This window comes from Bufo gargarizans, chromosome 1 (assembly GCF_014858855.1).
Source record: "Bufo gargarizans isolate SCDJY-AF-19 chromosome 1, ASM1485885v1, whole genome shotgun sequence".
Lineage (NCBI taxonomy): Eukaryota > Metazoa > Chordata > Amphibia > Anura > Bufonidae > Bufo > Bufo gargarizans.
This window is the reverse complement of record NC_058080.1, coordinates 194,092,971-194,115,573: the sequence shown is the minus strand read 5'-3', so window position 1 is coordinate 194,115,573 and position 22,603 is coordinate 194,092,971. Positions and strand designations below refer to the sequence as shown.

The following is a 22,603-nucleotide window of genomic DNA, read 5'->3' as shown; positions in this document are numbered from 1 at the left end:
AGAAAAAAAGAGGTCACTGAGTCAGCTCCAATCAGATATCTGCACATAGACCAAGAGTCTTGGTCTATGTGCAGATATCTGATTGGAGCTGACTTCTTATTTTCTCTTCAAGGCTATTATAGCTGCAGTTCTAATGGAGGCCTGCAGGTGGCAGATCTCCATAAGAAAATAGCTAATCAGACCTGTCAGTACAGTTGGATCAATGTCTGTACAGAACTTGCTCTAGAAATTTTCATTCTGTGATACTTTATACCTGTCATTACAGTAATTTGGGAAAATTAAGACTGTCACTGCATTGCAGGAGCTCAGCTAAGCTGTTATGGATGTGTCCCATGACAAGTTGGTTGACTCTTTCCAATGACGACCACCTAAACTGTGATTGCAGCTCTGGACTATAATGCAGGCTGTAACTCAGAAGGAGTACATAATAAGTAGAATTCTGGTTATCCTGGGTCCCGAAATTGGCTCAGTCCATGACCTTTAGGGCCTTGCAATTTTCGGTTTCGGCTTTTTAGTTTTTTACTCCCTGCCTTTCCGGACCATATATATATATATATATTTTTTTCGTTTACATAGCCATATGAGGGCTTTTAGAGTGTGTATGGCTCATTGATCACTTTTTATTCAAATTATTTTGGGAGGTGAAGTACTGAAAAATGCTGAAGCAGCCATTTTGAGTTGAGTTTTTTTTGTTATACCTCTACCAATTTGGGATTAATATTTTTATATTTTAATAGTAAAGGCATTTTCAGACGCGGCAATGCCCAGAATGTTTAATATTTATTGTTTATCTATTGTAGGATAGGGATGCTCAACCCGTGGCCCTCCAACTGTTGTAAAACTACCACCATGCCCTGCTTTAGGCTGTCTGGGCATGCTGGGATGTTGTAGTTGGCAAGCAGCTGGAGGGCCGCAGGTTCAGCATCCCTGTTATAGGAAAAGGGGGGTGATTTAAACTTTTACATTTTTAAAAACTGTTTTTCCAACTTATTTTTTAAATCCCCGTATGTGACTATAACATACAATTATTAGACTGCCACTTGTATTCTGTAATGGATTTCTATTCATTACAGAATGCAGGATTCAGGATATTTTTCAATGCAGTGCTGCCATCTGCATGCCAGCATTGGAAATGACTAGTAATCAGCATGGAAGCATTGTAGAGACTCAGGCCTATTTCTAGTTTGGAGCGCCTTCTCCAATCTCAGCCAGGGGAAGGCGGTCTGGGCTGGAAAGCACAAGGCTTCTGTTTTAGCACTCTCAGATGCTGTGGTCACATTTGACCATGGAACATAAGGGATTAAATGTATGTGATCTGCATTATCGCCGATCGCAGACATTAGCCCTTGCTGTCTGCTGTGTAAAACAGCAGACACCTGGCTGTTATGGCACCCACTGCGCTTGCGAGTGGGCACCATCTTTGAAGACCGGACTTTATGCATGGCTGAGGTCTGGAAGAGGTTAACAGAGTATTATGGTAGTCCTATAGAGAATGAATGGAGCGGCAGGGCATATGCTCCACCTGCTGCTCCATTCACAGGATCAGTAAGTGTCCTGCCCCAGTGGTTGGCCCTCCGCCAATCAGTTATCCTCTATTCAGTGTAGTAATCAGAATACCCCTTTAAGGAGTTAAACTTGTCCTGGACTGTCAACAATGTCTTCTGTATATCTAGCTCCAAATATTTTCTGTAATAAAATTTGTAAAGTATCCAAATTTAACACACAATGAATCATCATACGTGTAACAAACAGCTTCTTACCAGTCGCTTGGCTTCTGAGCCTCTGGATCAGGTACCAGATGAGGCTCATCATCCAGCCAGCCTTCTGGTTTCACAGCATTCACATCCTCTATTTTAACAGGACCCCCTTCATCCCTAAAAATACATTAAAAATACACTTCTGACAGAGTACAATTATAATATAATAAGACAATAGAATATGGTAATTCCACTAAGAAAGCATAAGTGCTTGGCATAGAGATAATGTGAAAACAATGTAAAATTCAGGAGACAAGGCAATGTGATACTCTAATGAGCTAGGGAAGAAGTCCCGCAAATGCACTCAATGGAAAGGACTCAGATATTTTAAGTGTATTTGCTACTTAGCTTTTGGCTTTCTACAGCCCTGCAATATGGACTTATTATTTACCAGACTAAATTATTAATTCCCTCTCATTACAAATGAGCATCCACTCTGCATAAAACTTGCACTAAAAGCAAATGGGAACCCATTGCATATGGCTACAAGAGATTCTCAGACTCATTGAAGACTACCTGAGATTTCTCATAGCTGAAATTATATTCCCAATCATCTCATGCAAGTGAAACTCATCTGGCCATACATGAGATAATTGACGAACAGATCCGCATATTAACGAGCAAGTTTGGACTGGCCAAGATTTGTTCCATACATTTAAGGCCCCCGTTCACATTAGAGCATTGCCAGCTGGCCCCAGTTTTCGACAGGACCAGCTGACAATTTAACGTGTATGGGGAGCTCTTGAGTTTACCCTGCCATATGATGTCGAGGGAGAGGAGGATTGAGAACGTTAAAATTTAACGCCCAATCCTTTTGTCCTGTTGGGAGATAGGCCATCGCCAGAGATGTCTGGCAGCGGTTTCTCCTCTCTCCCTACTGTAAATTTGTACACGCTCAGTAAAGGATGTATGTGTATGGAAAGTTGGGTCAGATAGCTGTTGACCTGAAAGAGAAATTAAAAATCATAAGTAAAAAAATACCTGTTATGCCAGACATTACATTCTCAAGTTCTTGAAATATGGACGCATTCCAAAGGTGCGGGGTGGAACTCACTTGGGTGAGGGGCCATAAATAAGAGTGGACGAGACAAGGGAGATTTGTAATGAATATCAAATGTTGGCTATATGTTAACCACGAAGACCACTAGACGATCACATGCTGTACATGCTTGATGGTCTCCAATAAGGTAGTGAAGTGTTTAACCCATCCAATGAGGATTAGACATGTAAGTATAGTATAAGATGATCATATATAAATTGAATGGGTGTCCTTCCCCCCTTTGAGTGTGAAATGTGTGTTAATGTTCCCAACTGGCCGTCATAAACATTACTCTTCCTGAAAACTGGGTTTCCTGAGAGTGGTATTCTACAACAATCAAATCACAGGAATCACGTATTTTACTCTCCTGATGCGTCACTTATACGTATAGCTCACAAATTTAATTTAAGGACGCTAAAAACAAAACAAAAAACTGTATTGTAATAAACTGCTTATTAAAACACTGGGTAGAAGAGGTGGCGTGCGCTCATACATGTTTGTCTGTCTGTTTGTATGTTGAAGTAGGCTAGAATTTTAGGAATCAAAGGGCTCCTGATGGGGGTTTTGTTTCAAACCAGAAAAGCGTTGAGCCTATATTTGACCTTAGCCAGTTACTTGAGAAAGAGTTAATAATTGACAGATTGCAACAATGTTTTGTATAATTCAGTAGTGAGGGATACAAGGTTAAATAAGCTGTGGAACTTTGGCAATACACTGAATATTAGAGCAGCGGCAGTGTGGTATATACACTGGTTCCCCACCGAGACCCTCACTAATGATATTGATATGGAACAAGGACAATACTAGGAGATACACTGCCAGCTAATGAGAGAAAATTGCTCTGGCACATTATTTGTAAGATAGCAGTATTTGTCCTTGCCCACAATATCGGGATATTTAAAGGAAATAAGTGCACTTTCACACTAGCGTTTTTCTTTTCCGGCACTGGGGCTCAATACCGGAAAAGAATTGATCAGTTTTATCCTAATGCATTCTGAATGGAGAGAAATACGTTCAGGATGCATCAGGATATCTTCAGTTCAGTCACTGAATGGCGTTTTGGATGGAAGAAATACCGCAGCATTAAAAATACCCGGAATGCCGTATGCGTGAAAATGTAGAAAGAAAAAATAAATAGAAATGGATCCGTTTGTCTGCATGACAAACGGAGAGACGGATCCGTTCTTGCAATGCATTTGTGAGACAGATCCGCATCCGGATCCGTCTAAAAATGCTGTCCGTTTGCATGCAGATTGCCTGATCCGGTAGGCAGTTCCGGCGACGGAACTGCTTGCCGGATCACTCTGCCGCAAGTCTGAAAGTAGCCTAACACTATAGTGACTGAAGTGTCTTCTACCCAGTGTTTTAATAACCAGTTTATTACAATAAAGTTTTTAGTTTTGTTTTTAGCGTCCTGAAATGTAATTTGTCAGCCATATTCTACAACAAGCCAAATAATTGTCTCTGTCAGCCACTGAAGGTATATGGGCACCTTTATTCCATTCGGTCGATAGTGACCACAGTCATCCCTCCCCACTCCTCAATAATCATCGGTTAAGCAAGCATGTGTATGTCAACGAGGAGTTGAATAAGTAGTACCTGGAAGCTGCAGAAATTAAATAAATGAATAGCATTTTGAAATACATCATATGTACTTTCAGGAACTGGTCAATCTCGCAACGTTGCCAGGTTCCGTCAACTTTAATCTACCATGCATGGACGTCTTACGTATGAACTTTGATCATAGATTTCATTGATCTGATGAACTGACAACTGCTATATGGTAAATAATTTTCATAAATGCAGATATCTAATGATGTATACCCCTATAATGATCACTTCCATGCCATAATGATAACTGGCGAATAACGCTTGTAGAGTATAGGAAAGGGCAAAATAACCCGTGTATGGACAACTACACACATGGGATCAGCATAAGGCCTCATGCACACGACAGTTTATTTTCACGGTCCGCAAAAACGGGGTCCGTAGGTCCGTGATCCGTGACCGTTTTTTCGTCCGTGGGTCTTCCTTGATTTTTGGAGGATCCACGGACATGAAAAAAATGTCGTTTTGGTGTCTGCCTGGCCGTGCGGAGCCAAACGGATCCGTCCTGATTTACAATGCAAGTCAATGGGGACGGATCCGTTTGACGTTGACACAATATGGTGCCATTTCAAACGGATCCGTCCCCATTGACTTTCAATGTAAAGTCTGGAGTTCTTTTATACCATCGGATTGGAGTTTTCTCCAATCCGATGGTATATTTTAACTTGAAGCGTCCCCATCACCATGGGAACGCCTCTATGTTAGAATATACTGTCGGATATGAGCTACATCGTGAAACTCAGATCCGACAGTATATTCTAACACAGAGGCGTTCCCATGGTGATGGGGACGCTTCAGGTTAGAATATACTACAAACTGTGTACATGACTGCCCCCTGCTGCCTGGCAGCACCCAATCTCTTACAGGGGGCCGTGATCAGCACAATTAACTCCTCAGGTGCCGCACCTGAAGGGGTTAATTGTACTATCATATCCCCCTGTAAGAGATCAGGGCTGCCAGGCAGCAGGGGGCAGACCCCCCCCCCCTCCCCAGTTTGAATATCATTGGTGGCCAGTGCGGCCCCCCCCCCTCCCTCCCTCTATTGTAATAAATCGTTGGTGGCACAGTGTGCGCCCCCCATCGCCCCCCCCCTCCCTCCCTCTATTGTAATAAATCGTTGGTGGCACAGTGTGTGCCCCCCATCGCCCCCCCCCTCCCTCCCTCTATTGTAATAAATCGTTGGTGGCACAGTGCGCACCCCCCATCGGCCCCCCTCCCTCTATAGCAGTAACAACATTGGTGGCCAGTGTGCGGCCTCCCATCTCCCCCCCCCCCCCCGATCATTGGTGGCAGCGTAGTTCCGATCGGAGTCCCAGTTTAATCGCTGGGGCTCCAATCGGTAACCATGGCAACCAGGAAGCTACTGCAGCCCTGGTTGCCATGGTTACTTAGCAATAGTACAATAGTAGAAGATTCATACTTACCTGCTTGCTGCTGCGATGTCTGTGACCGGCCGGGAGCTCCTCCTACTGGTAAGTGACAGTTCATTTAGCAATGCGCCGCACAGACCTGTCACTTACCAGTAGGTGGAGCTCCCGGCCGGACACGAACATCGCAGCAGCAAGCAGGTAACTATGAATCTTCTACTATTGTACTATTGCTAAGTAACCATGGCAACCAGGACTGCAGTAGCGTCCTGGTTGCCATGGTTACCGATCGGAGCCCCAGCGATTAAACTTGGACTCCGATCGGAACTCCGCTGCCACCAATGATCGGGGGCGGGGGGAGATGGGAGGCCGCACACTGGCCACCAACGATTTATTACAATAGAGGGAGGGAGGGGCGGGCGATCGGGGGCGCACACAGTGCCACCAACGATTTATTACAATAGAGGGAGGGAGGGGGGGCGATGGGGGGCGCACACTGTGCCACCAACGATTTATTACAATAGAGGGAGGGAGGGAGGGGGGCGATGGGGGGCGCACACTGTGCCACCAACGATTTATTACAATAGAGGGAGGGAGGGGGGGGGGGGCCGCACTGGCCACCAATGATATTCAAACTGGGGAGGGGGGGTCTGCCCTCTTACAGGGGGATATGATAGTACAATTAACCCCTTCAGGTGCCGCACCTGAAGGGGTTAATTGTGCTGATCACGGCCCCCTGTAAGAGATCGGGTGCTGCCAGGCAGCAGGGGGCAGTCTTGTACACAGTTTGTAGTGTATTCTAACTAGAAGCGTCCCCATCACCATGGGAATGCCTCTGTTAGAATATACTGTCGGATATGAGTTTTCGCGAAGTGAAAACTTAGATCTGAAAAAGCTTTTATGCAGACGAATCTTCGGATCCGTCTGTATGAAAGCAACCTACGGCCACGGATCACGGACACGGATGCCAATCTTGTGTGCATCCGTGTTCTTTCACGGACCCATTGACTTGAATGGGTTCGTGAACCGTTGTCCGTCAAAAAAATAGGACAGGATACACGGATCACGGCCTCGGCTGCAAAACGGTGCATTTTCCGATTTTTCCACGGACCCATTGAAAGTCAATAGTCCACGAAAAAAAACTGAAAACGGCACAACGGCCACGGATGCACACAACGGTCGTGTGCATGAGGCCTTAGGCTACTTTCACACTTGCGTTCAGGGCTCCGCTTGTGAGTTCCGTTTGAAGGCTCTCACAAGCGGCCCCGAACGGATCCGTACAGCCCCAATGTATTCTGAGTGGATGCGGATCCGCTCAGAATGCATCAGTCTGGCACCGTTTGTCCTCCGCTCCGCTCAGCAGGCGGACACCCGAACGCTGCTTGCAGCGTTCGGATGTCCGCCTGGCCGTGCGGAGGCAAACGGATCCGTCCAGACTTACAATGTAAGTCAATAGGGACGGATCCGTTTGAAGTTGACACAGTATGGCTCAATTTTTTTTTTTTTGTTTTTTTTGTTCATGGTAATGCAAACGGATCCGTTCTGAATGGATCTAAGCGTTTGCATTATAGGTGCGGATCCGTCTGTGCAGATACCAGACGGATCCGCTCCGAACGCAAGTGTGAAAGTAGCCTTATCTGATCAGCCCATGAACTATGGGACTTACTACATCAATGTATTGCCTATGGTCGTCTTTAAGGGGAATTTAGTCCCAGATTTTACAATACAACCTGCATCTATTATTAATGATGTAAAAATCATTACTCCTTCTTTAACCTTTGTTTTTTGCATTAGCATTAGCATTCAGAAAGCACAGAACTACATCTGGTAACTGCTAAATAAGACTTTTCCTACCAGTCTTCTGGCTCCACAGCATTAGGATCAGGGATTTTGGGGCGTTCATCCCATTCCTTAGGTTTCTTGTCTTTTGGATCATCTATTTCTTTAGGTGGATTCAGAGGTGGTATGACATCTTCCAGAAGACTTCCTTGGCCAACAACTGTTTGATCTACCAGCATTTCATATGTGTTGTCTGGCTTTAGAACTGGTAAGCAAAGTGAAATGAGAAATTCTTCAAATTTTTATTCCAGGCAGTTGTAAAAACTGTAATCTTTTCTTTAAAGGGGTTGGCCCACAAACAACATTTATCAATGTATTCATGGGCCAGTTAGGACTGGCAGTAGTAAACAAAGGGACAGATTTACTAATTTTGTCTAAATGCCCCCATACACATTTATTTGCTGCAAGCTGAACCTACCAAAAACGGTGGCTTTGGCCGACAGTCTAATGTGTAAGGGAAGCTCCCGACAGATGATAACGGACTGGGACTGGGCAAAATTAGTCCTTTTGTTCTCCTAAGAGATAAGCTCTCCCTATAGAATACACAGAAACGTTCAGCTGCGCCAAGCATGTATGTGTATTGGGAAGCCGGGAGGAGGTCGGCTTGGATTTAGACAAACCAATAATTGTCCAAAGACCGTTCCACTTGTTCACAATAATCTGCCCATCTAAATGAGCCAACGATCACCCGAATGAACTAGCAAAACACTTGTTCATTGGGTGATCCTGTCTGTCGTCCGTGCAGGCACCACCAATCATGGCTTCTGGACAGCAGATCGTTCTGTCTAAACAGTGATCTGCTGCCCAGAAACAATGATTCTGTATGGGGATGCACGGTAGCAATAGTGATCCTTCGTCCTCATACAGTGAAGGGGATCGCTGCGTGTAAATGCCGCCATCTCCTTAACTGAGCGAGCAGTCGACAATTGGCCGCTCCATCGGCCCGTGTAAACCCGCCTTTTATCAGCCGAACAATCATCTGGCGGATAGCTATTAATTGTGTATGGGGGCCCTAAAACTAAAGGCTGCCATACACATTCAAAAGCTGTCTAGACCAGCCATACACATTCAATAGCTGTCAGCCGTTCGCTCGGCAGACAGCTATCTCTCCCAACTCCTCCATACACAATCAGTTTGGCTGAATGTGTATGTGTATTCAATACGAAGAGTGGAGAAAACAGCTGCCAAACACATTTGATCTCATGTTGCATTTTAACTTCTACCCCTTCTCACAACCCTACACCCCTAACTGCTACATACTCCATGACCACTTGTCTAGTGAGGCACAAAAGGTGTGTGCAACACATAATAAATGTGATGCAAGGCATCTTACCCAATTTACTTGACTCCAGATCATCATCTGGATAAATTCCTAAACACTTCTGCTTTTACCTCGTGAATTAGTAACCTAAATGAGAAATATTCTGCGTTCTCGAAAAGCCTACATTATTCAATACAAGCAGTGTTTTATCTGAAAAGAAGTTAAAATATGATGTCTTTTTTGTCCTTGGTACCTGAAAAGACTTTCCTGAAGAACCAATATTGTTGCATGGCGAGACTATAGAACAGTGGTTTAGTAGACGTATCATCGCCTGTGTATTTACCCTGAGAACTAAGGTATGCATGTCCACCTGCTCAACAGGTTTTCAGTAAATTTCATCTCTATGAAAAGCAGCAGAGACCTATGTGTTTCTCTGACATCAGTGAGGGCAAGCGGTTCTGGCCTCCCTCTAAGGGCTTTTTCACACGAGCAGATGCAGTGCATGTCATCCGCTGCGTGAATGACAGCCAAGACCCACTGCGGACAGCAGAAGCACGGAGCAGTAACATGATTTATAATGCTCCGTGCCTCTCTGTGACCTCTTTACTACGAAATCACAGTGAGATAAAGTTGTCACCGTGATTTCGTAGTAAAGATATCACAGAGAGGCACGGAGCATTATTAATCATGTTACTGCTCCGTGCTTCTGCAGTCCGCATCGGGTCTTGGCTGTCATTCACGCAGCGGATGTCACGCACGGCATCCGCTCGTGTGAAACAACCCTAAAGGATAAAAAGGCATACAGAGGTTTTATTCCCTGGTTTACAAAGCTTGATGGAGCAGGCAATTGTGGGCAAAGAATTGTAACCTCTGATTTCCTGCCATTCATCAGAAGGAATTTAATATGACAGTGACATACTTAAAGTATAGAGGTGTGTCTTCTTGTCAGTAAAGAATTTCTTCAGGTCAACCTCAGGCCGTTTTGCATGTTTCTCATCATAATCTTCGATTAGAGGGTTTTTATGTCTGAAGATGAAATGCAGTTTATAATCTTCTCCACACTTGTCTGGACCAAACATAATTGTATATGCGGTTCTGTCCTGGAATTCTTCCTGTGACAAATGTAAATGAGAAATAATTTTATAGAAAAACCCATTCTATAGTACTATAAAGTACAATACAATAGACATATTTCCACCTGCCATCCTTCTAATCTCCCAGTAATCCCATCAACATATTCTCTAAAACACCCATTTCCTATTTTTACCTGCTTACTAGAGTCTTCTGGGATTAGAAATTAGGCTCAACTTTATAAAAATAAAAGACCTAGCACCACTCCCGTCCATGGGCTGTGTCTGTTAGTGTAGCTCATCCCCTTCAGGTGAACGGCTTTGAGCTGCAGTACCAGACAAAGCCTATGGCTTCTAATCCCTACAATCCCTAACCGGATTAGAAGAGGAAGCAGAGCTGTTAATGTGAGTAGAGTTAGGGCTGGCTCACATTGGCTCTGGTCATTTCTGCTGTTCTGCTCCATTACACCCTGTTCCAAAGTATTACATTGGATTTAGGTGCCATAAGATGTAATTTTTTTGTTTTTCAATTAAACCTCATGGATTGTATTGTGTCTCAGGGCTCTTTGGATGACTGAAATCAATCTCAAACACCTGTGATAATTAGTTTGCCAGGTGAGCCCAATTAAAGGAAAACTACTTAAAGGGATGGTCTTACTTCGGCAAATGACATTTATCATGTATAGGAAGCTAATACAAAACACTAATGTATTGTGATTTTCCATATTGCCTCCTTTGCTAGCTTGGATTCATTTTTCCATCACATTATACACTGCTCGTTTCCATGGTTACGACCACCCTACAATCCCGCAGTGGTGGCCATGCTTGGACCCTATGGGAAAAAGCACTAGCCTACGTGCGCTGCCACAGTCCCGGCCACCAGAGAGGCCAGTGCTTTTTCCTGTAGTGTTCCAGTACGACCACTGCTGCTGGATTGCAGGGTGGTCATAACCATAACCATAGAAAAGAGCAGTGTATAATGTGATGGAAAAATTAATCAATCCAGCAAAGGGGCTGTCAGGGTTCAGAGCTGAAACTAGACATAAGCTCCACTTCACTTATTTACCATGTCTGAGTGGAGCATTTCTAGAAACGATGCTCCCCCTTGCCCTGCATCGTGCAGGGCAAAGGCTATTTCTTCACTACCTAGGCTGTTTTACAGGCTAGGGCAGTGGTAAAGACCACCCATTAGTGCTGGTGACATCACTGGAATCACTGCTAGGCGGAAACCTCCACCTAGCACACTGAGAAAAAGCTGTGTACTTTGCAGCAGTTTAGGGAAAGGGGAGCATTGGAGTTAAAAATTCTCCAAAGCTCCACTAATACATGGTACATAAGTGAAGAAGAGCTTATGTCCGAGTTCAGAGCGGCCCTTTAAGAAGGACGTTCACCATTATTAAGCAGGCCACAGGTTTCAAGCAATATGGAAATATGGGAAAAACGTCTCTCTGCTGCGAAAAGCTTCAAATAGTGCAAAGCCTTGGACAAGTATGAAAACATTAGACATTTCACAAAAACTTTAAGGGATTCTGTCACCTCGTTTTCGGTTATAGAGATGCGGACATGCACGGCTAGATCGCCAGTAGCAAGTCCGCAATATACCGGTCCCATAAAGCAGTGTCCTTTTATTGTGCTTAAAAAAATGATTTTAGAGATATGTAAATGAGCCTGGTAAGGAGCCTAAAGGGCTGTACTAACCTTCTTCGTGCCCAGCCACGCCCCCTGTGAAGGAGCCCAGCACCGCCTGCGTCCTCCGAATCTCCTCCTTTTATCACAGTTAGATTGCCGTAATCTTGCGATGCGCGAGTTCGCGCATGAGCAGTGCTGGTATAGTGTTTCTTCCCTGTGCTGGCATCAGCCTCAGGGAAGGAACTGCGCATGCGTGAGCTCGAGTATTGCGAGATTACGGCAATCTAACTGTGAAGAAGGACATTCGGAGGACATAGGCGGTGCTGGGCTCCTTCACAGGGGGCGTGGCTGGGCACCAGGAAGGTTAGTACAGCCCCTTGGGCACCTTACCAGGCTCATTTACATATCTCTAAAATCATTTTTTAAAGGGTTTCTACCACTTCGTTTTGACATAAATTGGTGTCACACACTAGCGATCCGCTAGTGTCTGCTCTGCCAAACAATCCTAATATAATAGCTTTTGGGGCAGCCGTTTCGCTAAAAAAAGAACTTATATTGATATGCTAATGACCCTCTAGGTGCTATGGGAGCGTCATTAGCACCTAGAGGATCGGTCTACCTTCACAAGATGCCGCCGCCCAGCGCGTCCCTCCAGCCCGCCCATCCCCTCTGGAATGCGATCAAGCGGGCGACTTCTCGTGCATGCGTCGTGCGCGTCTGTATTCGGCGCATGTGCAGTGAATGTCCGACCGCTTCCCTGCTCAGACATCTCCACTGCGCCTGCGACGTCATAGTGCTCCATCGGCGCAGGCGCAGTGGAGATGTCTGCGCAGGGAAGACGCTCCCATAGCACCTAGAGGGTCATTAGCATATCAATATAAGTTCTTTTTTTAGTGAAACGGCTGCCCCAAAAGCTATTATATTAGGATTGTTTGGCAGAGCAGACACTAGCGGATCGCTAGTGTCTGACACCTAATTATGTGAAAACGAAGTGGTAGAAACCCTTAAGGACACAGGGCGTACAGGTACGCCCTTGTGCCCTGGTACTTAAGGACACAGGGCGTACATGTACGCCCTGTGCATTTTCGATCACTGCCGTGCGGCTGGCGGTGATCGGAACCCGGTGCCTGCTCAAATCATTGAGCAGGCACCTAGGCTAAATGCGCGGGGGGGTCCCGTGACCCCCCCATGTCGGCGATCGCGGCAAACCGCAGGTCAATTCAGACCTGCAGTTTTCTGCGATTTCTGCAGTTTCTGATCCCCGCTGTCCCTGACCGCGGGGATCAGAAACTTTAGGATTAAAACTTTTTCCCAGTATCCCTCCCCCCTGCACCCCTGAGTTATTTGAGCACGGTGGGAGGTGCAGGGGGAGGGTTGCGGGCGGTGCGGGAGGCGGGCGGTGCGGTAGGCGGGATCACGATCCCCCGCCCGCCTCCCATTGCGTAATCGTTGGCGTCTAGTGGGTATACCAGGGTGCCAGCACATTGCTGGCACCCTGGTATAAACGGCTGACATCGGTGATGCGATGTCAGCCGTTTAACCCTTTCCATACAGCGGTCCGTACGGACCGCTGTATGGAAAAGGTTAACAGCTCAGGGAGCTCCCTCCCTCTCCCATCGGGGGGCTGCTGTGCCTTTGCAGCCCTCCGAATGGAGAGGGAGAGAGCTTCCAGGCAGCCCCCCAAGCCCCGTCCTTACCCTTCCCCGTCTGCGAAGTTCTGGCAACTACTGAGCAGACGGGGAAGGTTCCCATGGCAACAGGATGCCTTCTCAGGCGTCCTGCTGTCCATGGTTCTGAACAGATCTGTGCTGAAAGCATAGATCTGTTCAGACAAAGTGTAAGTAAAATACAGTACAGTACAATATATATTGTACTGTACTGTATTATGCAGACATCAGACCCACTGGATCTTCAAGAACCAAGTGGGTCTGGGTCAAAAAAAAAGTGAAAAAAGTGAAAAGAAAGTAAAAATCAAAAAACACATTTATCACTGATTAAAAATGAAAAAAATAAAATTCCCTACACATGTTTGGTATCGCCGCGCCCGTAACGACCTGATCTATAAAACGGTAATGTTACTTTACCGGAACGGTGAACGCCATAAAAATAAAAAATTAAAAACTATGATGAAATTGGAATTTTGCCCACCTTACTTCCCAAAAAAGGTAATAAAAGTGATCAAAAAAGTCGCATGTACGCCAAAATTGTAACAATCAAACCGTTATCTCATCCCGCAAAAATCATACCCTACCCAAGATAATCGCCCAAAAACTGAAAAAGTTATGGCTCTTAGACTATGGAAACACTAAAACATGATTTCTTTTGTTTCAAAAATGAAATCATTGTGTAAAACTTACATAAATAAAAAAAGTATACTATTAGGTATCGCCGCGTCCGTATTGACCGGCTCTATAAAAATATCACATGACCTAACCCCTCAGATGACCACCGTAAAAAAATAAAAATAAAAACAGTGTAAAAAAAGCCATTTTTTGTCATCTTCCGTCACAAAAAGTGTAATAGCAAGCAATCAAAAAGTCATGTGCACCCCAAAATAGTGCCAATCAAACCGTAATCTCATCCCACAAAAAATGAGACCCTACTTAAGATAATCGCCCAAAAATTGAAAAAACTATGGCTCTTAGACTATGGAGACACTAAAACATTTTTTTTGTTTTAAAAATGAAATTATTGTGTAAAACTTACATAAATAAAAAAAATTGTATACATATTGGGTATCACCGCGTCCGTGACAACCTGCTCTATAAAATTACCACATGATCTAACCTGTCAGATGAATGGTGTAAAAACGGTGCCAAAAAAGCAATTTCTTGTTACCTTGCCGCACAAAAAGTATAATATAGAGCAACCAAAAATCATATGTACCCTAAACTTGTACCAACAAAACTGCCACCCTATCCCGTAGTTTCTAAAATTGGGTCACTTTTTTGGAGTTTCTACTCTAGGGGTGCATCAGGGGGGCTTCAAATAGGACATGGTGTCAAAAAAAACAGTCCAGCAAAATCTACCTTCCAAAAACCGTATGGCATTCCTTTCCTTCTGCGCCCTGCCGTGTGACCGTACAGCGGTTTATGACCACATATGGGATGTTTCTGTAAACTACTGAATCAGGGCCATAAATAATGAGTTTTGTTTGGCTGTTAACCCTTGCTTTGTAACTGGAAAGAAAATATTAAAATGGAAAATCTGCCAAAAAAGTGAAATTTTGAAATTGTATCTCTATTTTCCATTAAATCTTGTGCAACACCTAAAGGGTTAACAAAGTTTGTAAAATCAGTTTTGTATACCTTGAGGGGTGTAGTTTCTTAGATGGGGTAACTTTTATGGAGTTTCTACTCTAGGGGTGCATCAGGGGGGCTTCAAATGGGACATGGTGTCAAAAAACCAGTCCAGCAAAACATGCCTTCCAAAAACCAAATGGCGCACCTTTCACTCTACGCCCCGCTGTGTGGCCGTACAGTAGTTTACGGCCACATATGGGGTGTTTCTGTAAACGGCAGAGTCAGGGCAATAAAGATACAGTCTTGTTTGGCTGTTAACCCTTGCTTTGTTAGTGGAAAAAATGGAATAAAATGGAAAATTAGGCAAAAAAATGAAACTCTCAAATTTTATCCCCATTTGCCAATAACTCTTGTGCAACACCTAAAGGGTTAACAAAGTTTGTAAAATCAGTTTTGAATACCTTGAGGGGTGTAGTTTATAGAATGGGGTCATTTTTGGGTGGTTTCTATTATGTAAGCCTCGCAAAGTGACTTCAGAGCTGTAGTGGTCCCTAAAAATTGGGTTTTTGTAAATTTCTGAAAAATTTCAAGATTTGCTTCTAAACTTCTAAGCCTTGTAACATCCCCAAAAAATAAAATATCATTCCCAAAATAATTCAAACATGAAGTAGACATATGGGGAATGTAAAGTCATCACAATTTTTAGGGGTATTACTATGTATTACAGGAGTAGAGAAACTGAAACTTTGAAATTTGCTAATTTTTCCCAATTTTTGGTAAATTTGACATTTTTTTATGCAAAAAAAAATATTTTTTAACTTTATTTTACCAGTGTCATGAAGTATCTCAGAATGGCCTGGATAAGTCAAAGCGTTTTAAAGTTATCACCACTTAAAGTGACACTGGTCAGATTTGCAAAAAATGGCCTGGTCCTAAGGTGTAATAAGGCTGTGTCCCTAAGGGGTTAAGCACAATAAAAGGATACTGCTTTATGGGACAGGTATATTGCGGACATGCTAGCGGCGATCTAGCCGTGCATGTCCGCAGCTCTGTAAGCTAAAACGAGGTGACAGAATCCCTTTAAGCATGATCATTGTACTGTGAAGAGATTTGTGACTGATTTAGAGAACAGACAGGTTCATGCAGATAAAGGCATAATGAGGAAGGTTTATGCCAGACAAATTCATCCGATTAGGAGAGCAACTGCTAAAATGACATTACAAAGCAGCAAACAGGTATTTGAAGCTGCCGATGCCTCTGGGGTCCCGCCAACCTCAAGGCGTAGGATCCTACAGAGGCTTACAGCTGTGCATAAACCTACTATTCAGTCACTCCTAAACAGTGATCACAAGCAGAAACGGTTACAGTGGGCCCAGACATACATGAAGACTAAATTTCAGTCTTGTTTACTGATGAGTACTGTGCAGCCCTGGATGGTCCAGATGGATGGAGTAGTGGATGGTCACCATGTCCCAACAAGGCTGCGATGTCAGCAAGGAGGTGGCGGAGCCATCTTTTGGGCCGCAATCATGGTGAGAGAGCTGCTAGGCCCCTTTAGGGGACCCGAAGGTGTGAAAATGACCTCTGTAAAGTATGTAGAGTTTCTGACTGACCACTTTCTTCCATGATACAAAAAGAAAAACGTGCCTCCCATAGCAAATGCATCTTCATGCATGACAATTCACCATCTCATGCTGAAAGAATACCTCTGAGTCATTGGCTGCTATGGGCATACTACTCATACTACAAGCTCATGGTGTGACAACCTTCCACCTTTGGAGTATCCTCAAGCAAAAAATCGATGAGGGTGGGAGGCAGTTCACATCAAAACAGCAGCTCTGGGAGGCTATTCTGACATCTTGCAAAGAAATTCAAGCAGAAAATCTCCAAAGACGGACAAGTTCAATGGATGCAAGAATTGTGAAGGTGATATCAAAGAAGGGGTCCTATGTTAACATATAACTTGGCTTGTTTATTAAAATAGCTTTTAATTCCCCCTCTTAAAGCTGCAAAGTCAACAAATGACCATTTTCAGATCTTTACAACCTATAAAATGTTTTGAAACTCTGTTGTGCATAATAATTTGGAACGCAGTTTAGAGGAAGGACAGCAACAGTGCCCAATGCACTCTGATGAATATAATGGGGTTTGTGTTTGTCCTTTTACTGGCCAAAATAGAACATAGTGAAATATGTAAATATTAAACAGTGTAACAGGGCACTCAAGAAATCGTGACCATGTGGTTGGTACAGTTTGATATCTTTATTACTATTGTGAATAATGTTACTCAAACAAATCAATTGTAAAAATCGATAGATGAATCGACAAAATATTCGATATATTGAATAAAAATAATCGATTTACACAAGGGCTCAGGATAATATAGTGCAAATATCGACAGTCATAAAACACAATCTCAAATTCAATTGTTCAGTCCAAATTTGGTGTGTACATCTGGGTATTGATAAAGTTCAATTGAATATTGTTATGTCCCACTTCCAATTGCAGCAGCGTCCCGCTGAAAATGAAGTAGTGTCATGGAACCATGAACCAGACGTACAACAAGAGATAAGTGGAAATAAGAAGGCTTTATTGAAAATCAAGCTGTAAGGCAAAAGTCCAAACGGATGGCTAAACCGAAGCAGGGTCTTGCGAAGCCAGAGGTCAGGAACCAGAAGGGTAGTCAGACGAAGCCTGGATCAGGAACCAGCAGGGTAGTCAGACGAAGCCTGGATCAGGAACCAGCAGGGTAGTCAGACGAAGCCTGGATCAGGAACCAGCAGGGTAGTCAGACGAAGCCAGGATCAGGAACCAGAAGCAGCAGCAGTCTTAGAAGCATGTGAACACAGGAGGACCAAGCAAGGAACTGAAGCCACAGACCTCCTATATATATGAGCTAGGCATCCAGCTCCTCCCAGTGGGAAGGAGAAGCCGCGGGTGGGAGGCTACAAGAAACCCAGAAACCAAGATGGCCGCCAGCACATGTCAAACGAAGGAGAACAGCAAGAAGGTAAGACCATGACAGTACCTCCCCCTCAAGGGCCCCCCCTCCGCGGAGTAAAGAACGGTTTCTGAGGGAAGCGTGCGTGGAAGGCTCGGAGCAAGGCAGGAGCATGGACATCTGCGGAGGGAACCCAGGAACGCTCCTCTGGACCATAACCACGCCAATGGACCAAAAACTGCACCCGACCGCGGACCAGGCGTGAGTCCAGGATATTGCTCCCCTCATACTCCTCACGATTGCCCACTTGGACCGGACGAGGCCGAGGAACCAAGGAAGTGAAACGATTACACACCAGTGGCTTCAACAGGGAGACATGAAACACGTTGGAGATCCGCATGCCAGGAGGAAGCGCAAGGGCATAAGCTACCGGGTTTACCCTGCGAAGCACTCGGAAGGGACCAACAAAGCGAGGCGCCAGCTTGGGAGTGGGCACTCGAAGGTTGAGGTTGCGGGTGGACAACCATACGCGGTCTCCGACCTGGTAGGAAGGAGCGGGCGCTCGTCTGCGATCAGCCTGGAGTCTCTGGCGCTGCGCAGAGGCCTCAAGGGACCTCTGGATCTGTACCCAAGAAGCACGTAGGACGGAAAGGTGATCCTCCACAGCCGGAATATCCTGGGGAGAGAATACCTCCGGTAACACGGCAGGTTGGAACCCATAATTAGCCATGAAGGGAGACGTCCCAGAGGAAGAGTTCACCGCCGTGTTCCTGGCAAACTCAGCCCAAGGCAGGAGGTCAACCCAATTGTCTTGGTGATCGGAGACATAGCAACGAAGGAATTGCTCCAAGGCCTGATTGGATCGTTCTGCGGCCCCATTGGACTGAGGGTGGTAGGCCGAGGAGAAAGAGAGATGAATCCCCAACTGGGAGCAAAAGGCGCGCCAGAACCTGGACACAAACTGACTCCCCCGATCCGACACAATCTCCTTGGGCAAACCGTGCAACCGGAAGACCTCCCTGGCAAAAATCGAGGCCAACTCTTGTGCAGAGGGTAACTTCTTGAGAGGAACACAGTGGCACATTTTGGAAAACCGATCCACAATCATGAGAATGACCGTATGGCCTCGGGATGCAGGGAGGTCCACAATGAAATCCATCCCCAGGTGTGACCATGGACGCTCCCCGGTGGCTATGGGTTGCAAAAGGCCCAACGGAAGGTGCCGAGGGGACTTACTCTGGGCACAAACGGAGCATGCCGCTACATATGCGGCGATGTCGGAACGTAGAGAAGGCCACCAGAACAGACGTGAAACAGCCCAGGACAGCTGATTCTTTCCAGGATGCCCCGCGGCCTTGCAGTTATTATAGGTTCGCAACAACCGAGTGCGCAACTCCTCAGGCACAAAACATCTGCGGTTGGGTCTCCCAGAGGGAGCACCAGATTGAGCCGCCAAAATCTGCTCACCCAGGGGAGAGGTCAGGCTGGTGCGAATGGCGGCCAGGATCTGATTCGGAGGTATGACCGAAGTCGGAATCGACTCCTCCCCGGACAGCTCGGAGTACTGCCGTGATAAGGCATCCGCTCTGATGTTCTTGGAACCGGGTAGGTAGGAGACCACGTAATTAAAACGTGACAAGAACAGAGCCCATCTGGCCTGACGTGGTGTCAATCTCTTGGCCTCAGAGAGGTAGGTCAGATTCTTGTGGTCCGTCAGGATGAGAACCGGAACCACCGAGCCCTCGAGCAAGTGCCTCCATTCTTTAAGGGCCTGCACGATGGCCAATAACTCCCTGTCACCAATCTGATAGTTGCACTCCGCGGAAGACAGTTTCCGGGAGTAAAACCCAAGGAAGCAGAGGACCCTCTGGTGTTCTACGCTGAGACAGAAGGGCGCCTACTCCCGTCTCAGACGCGTCCACCTCGAGGACAAAAGGCAACCCAGGTTTGGGATGCAACAGAATCGGAGCCGACACGAAGGCGGACTTTAGAGCCTCAAAAGCTCGGATGGCCTCGAGCGGCCAGACCTGGGGATTAATGCCCTTCCTGGTCAGATCCGTGAGAGGCTTGGCTAGCATGGAAAAGTCCCTGATGAACTTCCGATAATAATTGGCGAAGCCCAAAAAGCGCTGCAGGGCACGAAGACCACTGGGCTGGGGCCACTGTAAGACAGCCGAAACCTTCTCAGGATCCATGGAGAACCCCTCAGCGGAAATGATGTAACCTAAGAAGGTTACCTGGGATCGGTGAAATTCGCATTTCTCAAGCTTACCGAACAGCTTGTTCTCTCGTAACCGTTGCAACACTCGTCTGACATCCAGAATGTGGGCCTCCATGGATTCAGAGTATACCAAGATGTCATCCAAATAGACCACCACACACTGCTGCAACAGGTCACGGAAAACATCGTTGATGAATTCCTGGAAGACTGCGGGCGCATTGCACAACCCAAAGGGCATAACCAAGGATTCATAATGACCGGTCCTGGTGTTAAACGCGGTCTTCCACTCATCGCCCGCCTTGATCCTTACCAGGTTATATGCCGCCCTCAGGTCGAGTTTGGTAAAGACCGTGGCCCCTTTGAGGCGATCGAACAGCTCGGAAATCAAGGGTATCGGGTAAGCGTTCTTGATCGTGATGCGATTGAGACCCCTGTAATCGATGCAAGGCCTCAACTCACCGCCCTTCTTTTTCACAAAGAAAAATCCAGCCCCTGCCGGGGACGAGAATTTGCGAATGTGTCCGCGTGAAAGCGCCTCCCTCACGTACTCCTCCATGGCCTCATTCTCCGCTACCGACAGTGGATAGACTTTGCCACGAGGAGGAACGGCACCAGATTGTAACTCTATGGCACAATCGTATGGGCGGTGCGGAGGTAGGGCAACCGCACGCACCTTATCGAATACATCCCGGTACTCCTCGTATTCAGGAGGCAACAGAGAGTCCGAGGAAGTACACAGCAACTTGACAGGCCCATGGATGCAACTAGCCCCACACTGCGGTGACCACGAGAGGATCTCGGCCGATCTCCAATCGAAAGTCGGATTATGCTTCTGGAGCCAGGGGTACCCCAAGACCACCGAGTAGTGTGGAGACGAAATAACCTGGAGACAGACCGACTTTCTGTGAACGGCACCAATGGCCATCCCCACTGGAAGGGTCTCCTGAGTCACGTGTGGCGGCAGAAGGGGTCTGCCGTCTATCGCCTCAAGAGCCAGTGGGGAACCTCGAGGCTGCAGAGGAATGGAATTGGCAGCAGCGAACACACTATCAATGAACAAACCACCAGCACCAGAGTCCACCAACGCCTGGGTCGTCACCGAGCCCCCGACCCAGGAGAGGACAACAGTAATCAGTGGTTTGTCAACACGGGAAACTGGGGACGAGGAGACTCCACCCAAGATCTGCCCCCGACAGGATCTCAGGTGCGAGCGTTTCCCGGACGGCTCGGGCATGCCAACCGAAAATGCCCACCGAGACCACAGTACATGCATCGGCCCTCGCGTCTCCGGAGTACCCTCTCCCCCTCGGACAGGCGAGCAAACCCCAGCTGCATGGGTTCACCCCCAGACAAGTCATCCCCAGGAGGCGTTGGAGGAGAGGGAGGCACGGGTGGGACAGCAAACGTAGGCGCCAATCTGTTAGAAGACCTCCGCAGGCTCTCCTTAAAGGAAGGTCTCTCCCTGAGTCTGGTGTCAATCAAAATCAGGAAAGAAATAAGAGACTCGAGCTCCACTGGTAGGTCCTTGGCTGCAACCTCATCCTTCAAGGCATCCGAGAGACCATGAGAGAAAGCAGCGACCAGAGCCTCATTATTCCAGCCCACCTCTGCTGCCAGGGTACGAAACTCAATGGCGTATTCAGCTACGGATCGTGAACCCTGTCTGATGGACATAAGGAGCTTCGCAGCAGAGGCAGCACGAGCCGGCACATCGAATACCTTCCGAAGAGAAGCAACAAAACCGGAAAACTCGGCAACCACCGGATTGTTGTTCTCCCATAAAGGGCTGGCCCAGGCCAAGGCCTTGTCCGAGAGCAGCGAGATCAAGAAGCCCACCTTTGATCTCTCAGTAGGAAAGGCATGTGGCAGCAACTCGAAATAAATGCCCACCTGGTTAAGGAAACCTCGGCACTGAGTTGGCTCTCCCCCAAAGCGCTGTGGAAGGGGGGCAGAACCGGTCATACCCCGAAACACCGCAGGCGCAGCAACAGGTGTCGGGGTAGACTCTGGCGCAACAACCGGAGCGGCAGTAGGAGCGGGCCCAGGAGCGACAATCGACCCATCGGCAACGGAAGCTAAATGAGCCGTGCGTTCAAGCAGGGTTTGCAACGCCACAGCGAACCGACCCAACAGGTGATCCTGCTGATCAAGTCTGGCAACCAGCGTAGGTAGCGAGGATGGCCCTGTACCGTCAGAATTCATGGCTTGGTCCTAATGTCATGGAACCATGAACCAGACGTACAACAAGAGATAAGTGGAAATAAGAAGGCTTTATTGAAAATCAAGCTGTAAGGCAAAAGTCCAAACGGATGGCTAAACCGAAGCAGGGTCTTGCGAAGCCAGAGGTCAGGAACCAGAAGGGTAGTCAGACGAAGCCTGGATCAGGAACCAGCAGGGTAGTCAGACGAAGCCTGGATCAGGAACCAGCAGGGTAGTCAGACGAAGCCAGGATCAGGAACCAGAAGCAGCAGCAGTCTTAGAAGCATGTGAACACAGGAGGACCAAGCAAGGAACTGAAGCCACAGACCTCCTATATATATGAGCTAGGCATCCAGCTCCTCCCAGTGGGAAGGAGAAGCCGCAGGGTGGGAGGCTACAAGAAACCCAGAAACCAAGATGGCCGCCAGCA

General features: G+C 46.6%; 1 protein-coding gene across 1 annotated transcript in view; it reads right to left on the bottom strand.

Moving 5' to 3' along the window:
- The window catches only part of CLGN (calmegin), a 55,858-nt gene that overhangs the window by 11,392 nt on the left and 21,863 nt on the right, over window positions 1-22,603 (bottom strand). The window contains exons 6-8 of the mRNA XM_044302446.1: window positions 9,791-9,983; window positions 7,626-7,815; window positions 1,761-1,874 (exon numbers count right to left, since the gene is read on the bottom strand). Coding sequence (XP_044158381.1) covers window positions 1,761-1,874; window positions 7,626-7,815; window positions 9,791-9,983 — 497 coding nt within the window. The remainder of the gene's footprint in view (window positions 1-1,760; window positions 1,875-7,625; window positions 7,816-9,790; window positions 9,984-22,603) is intronic.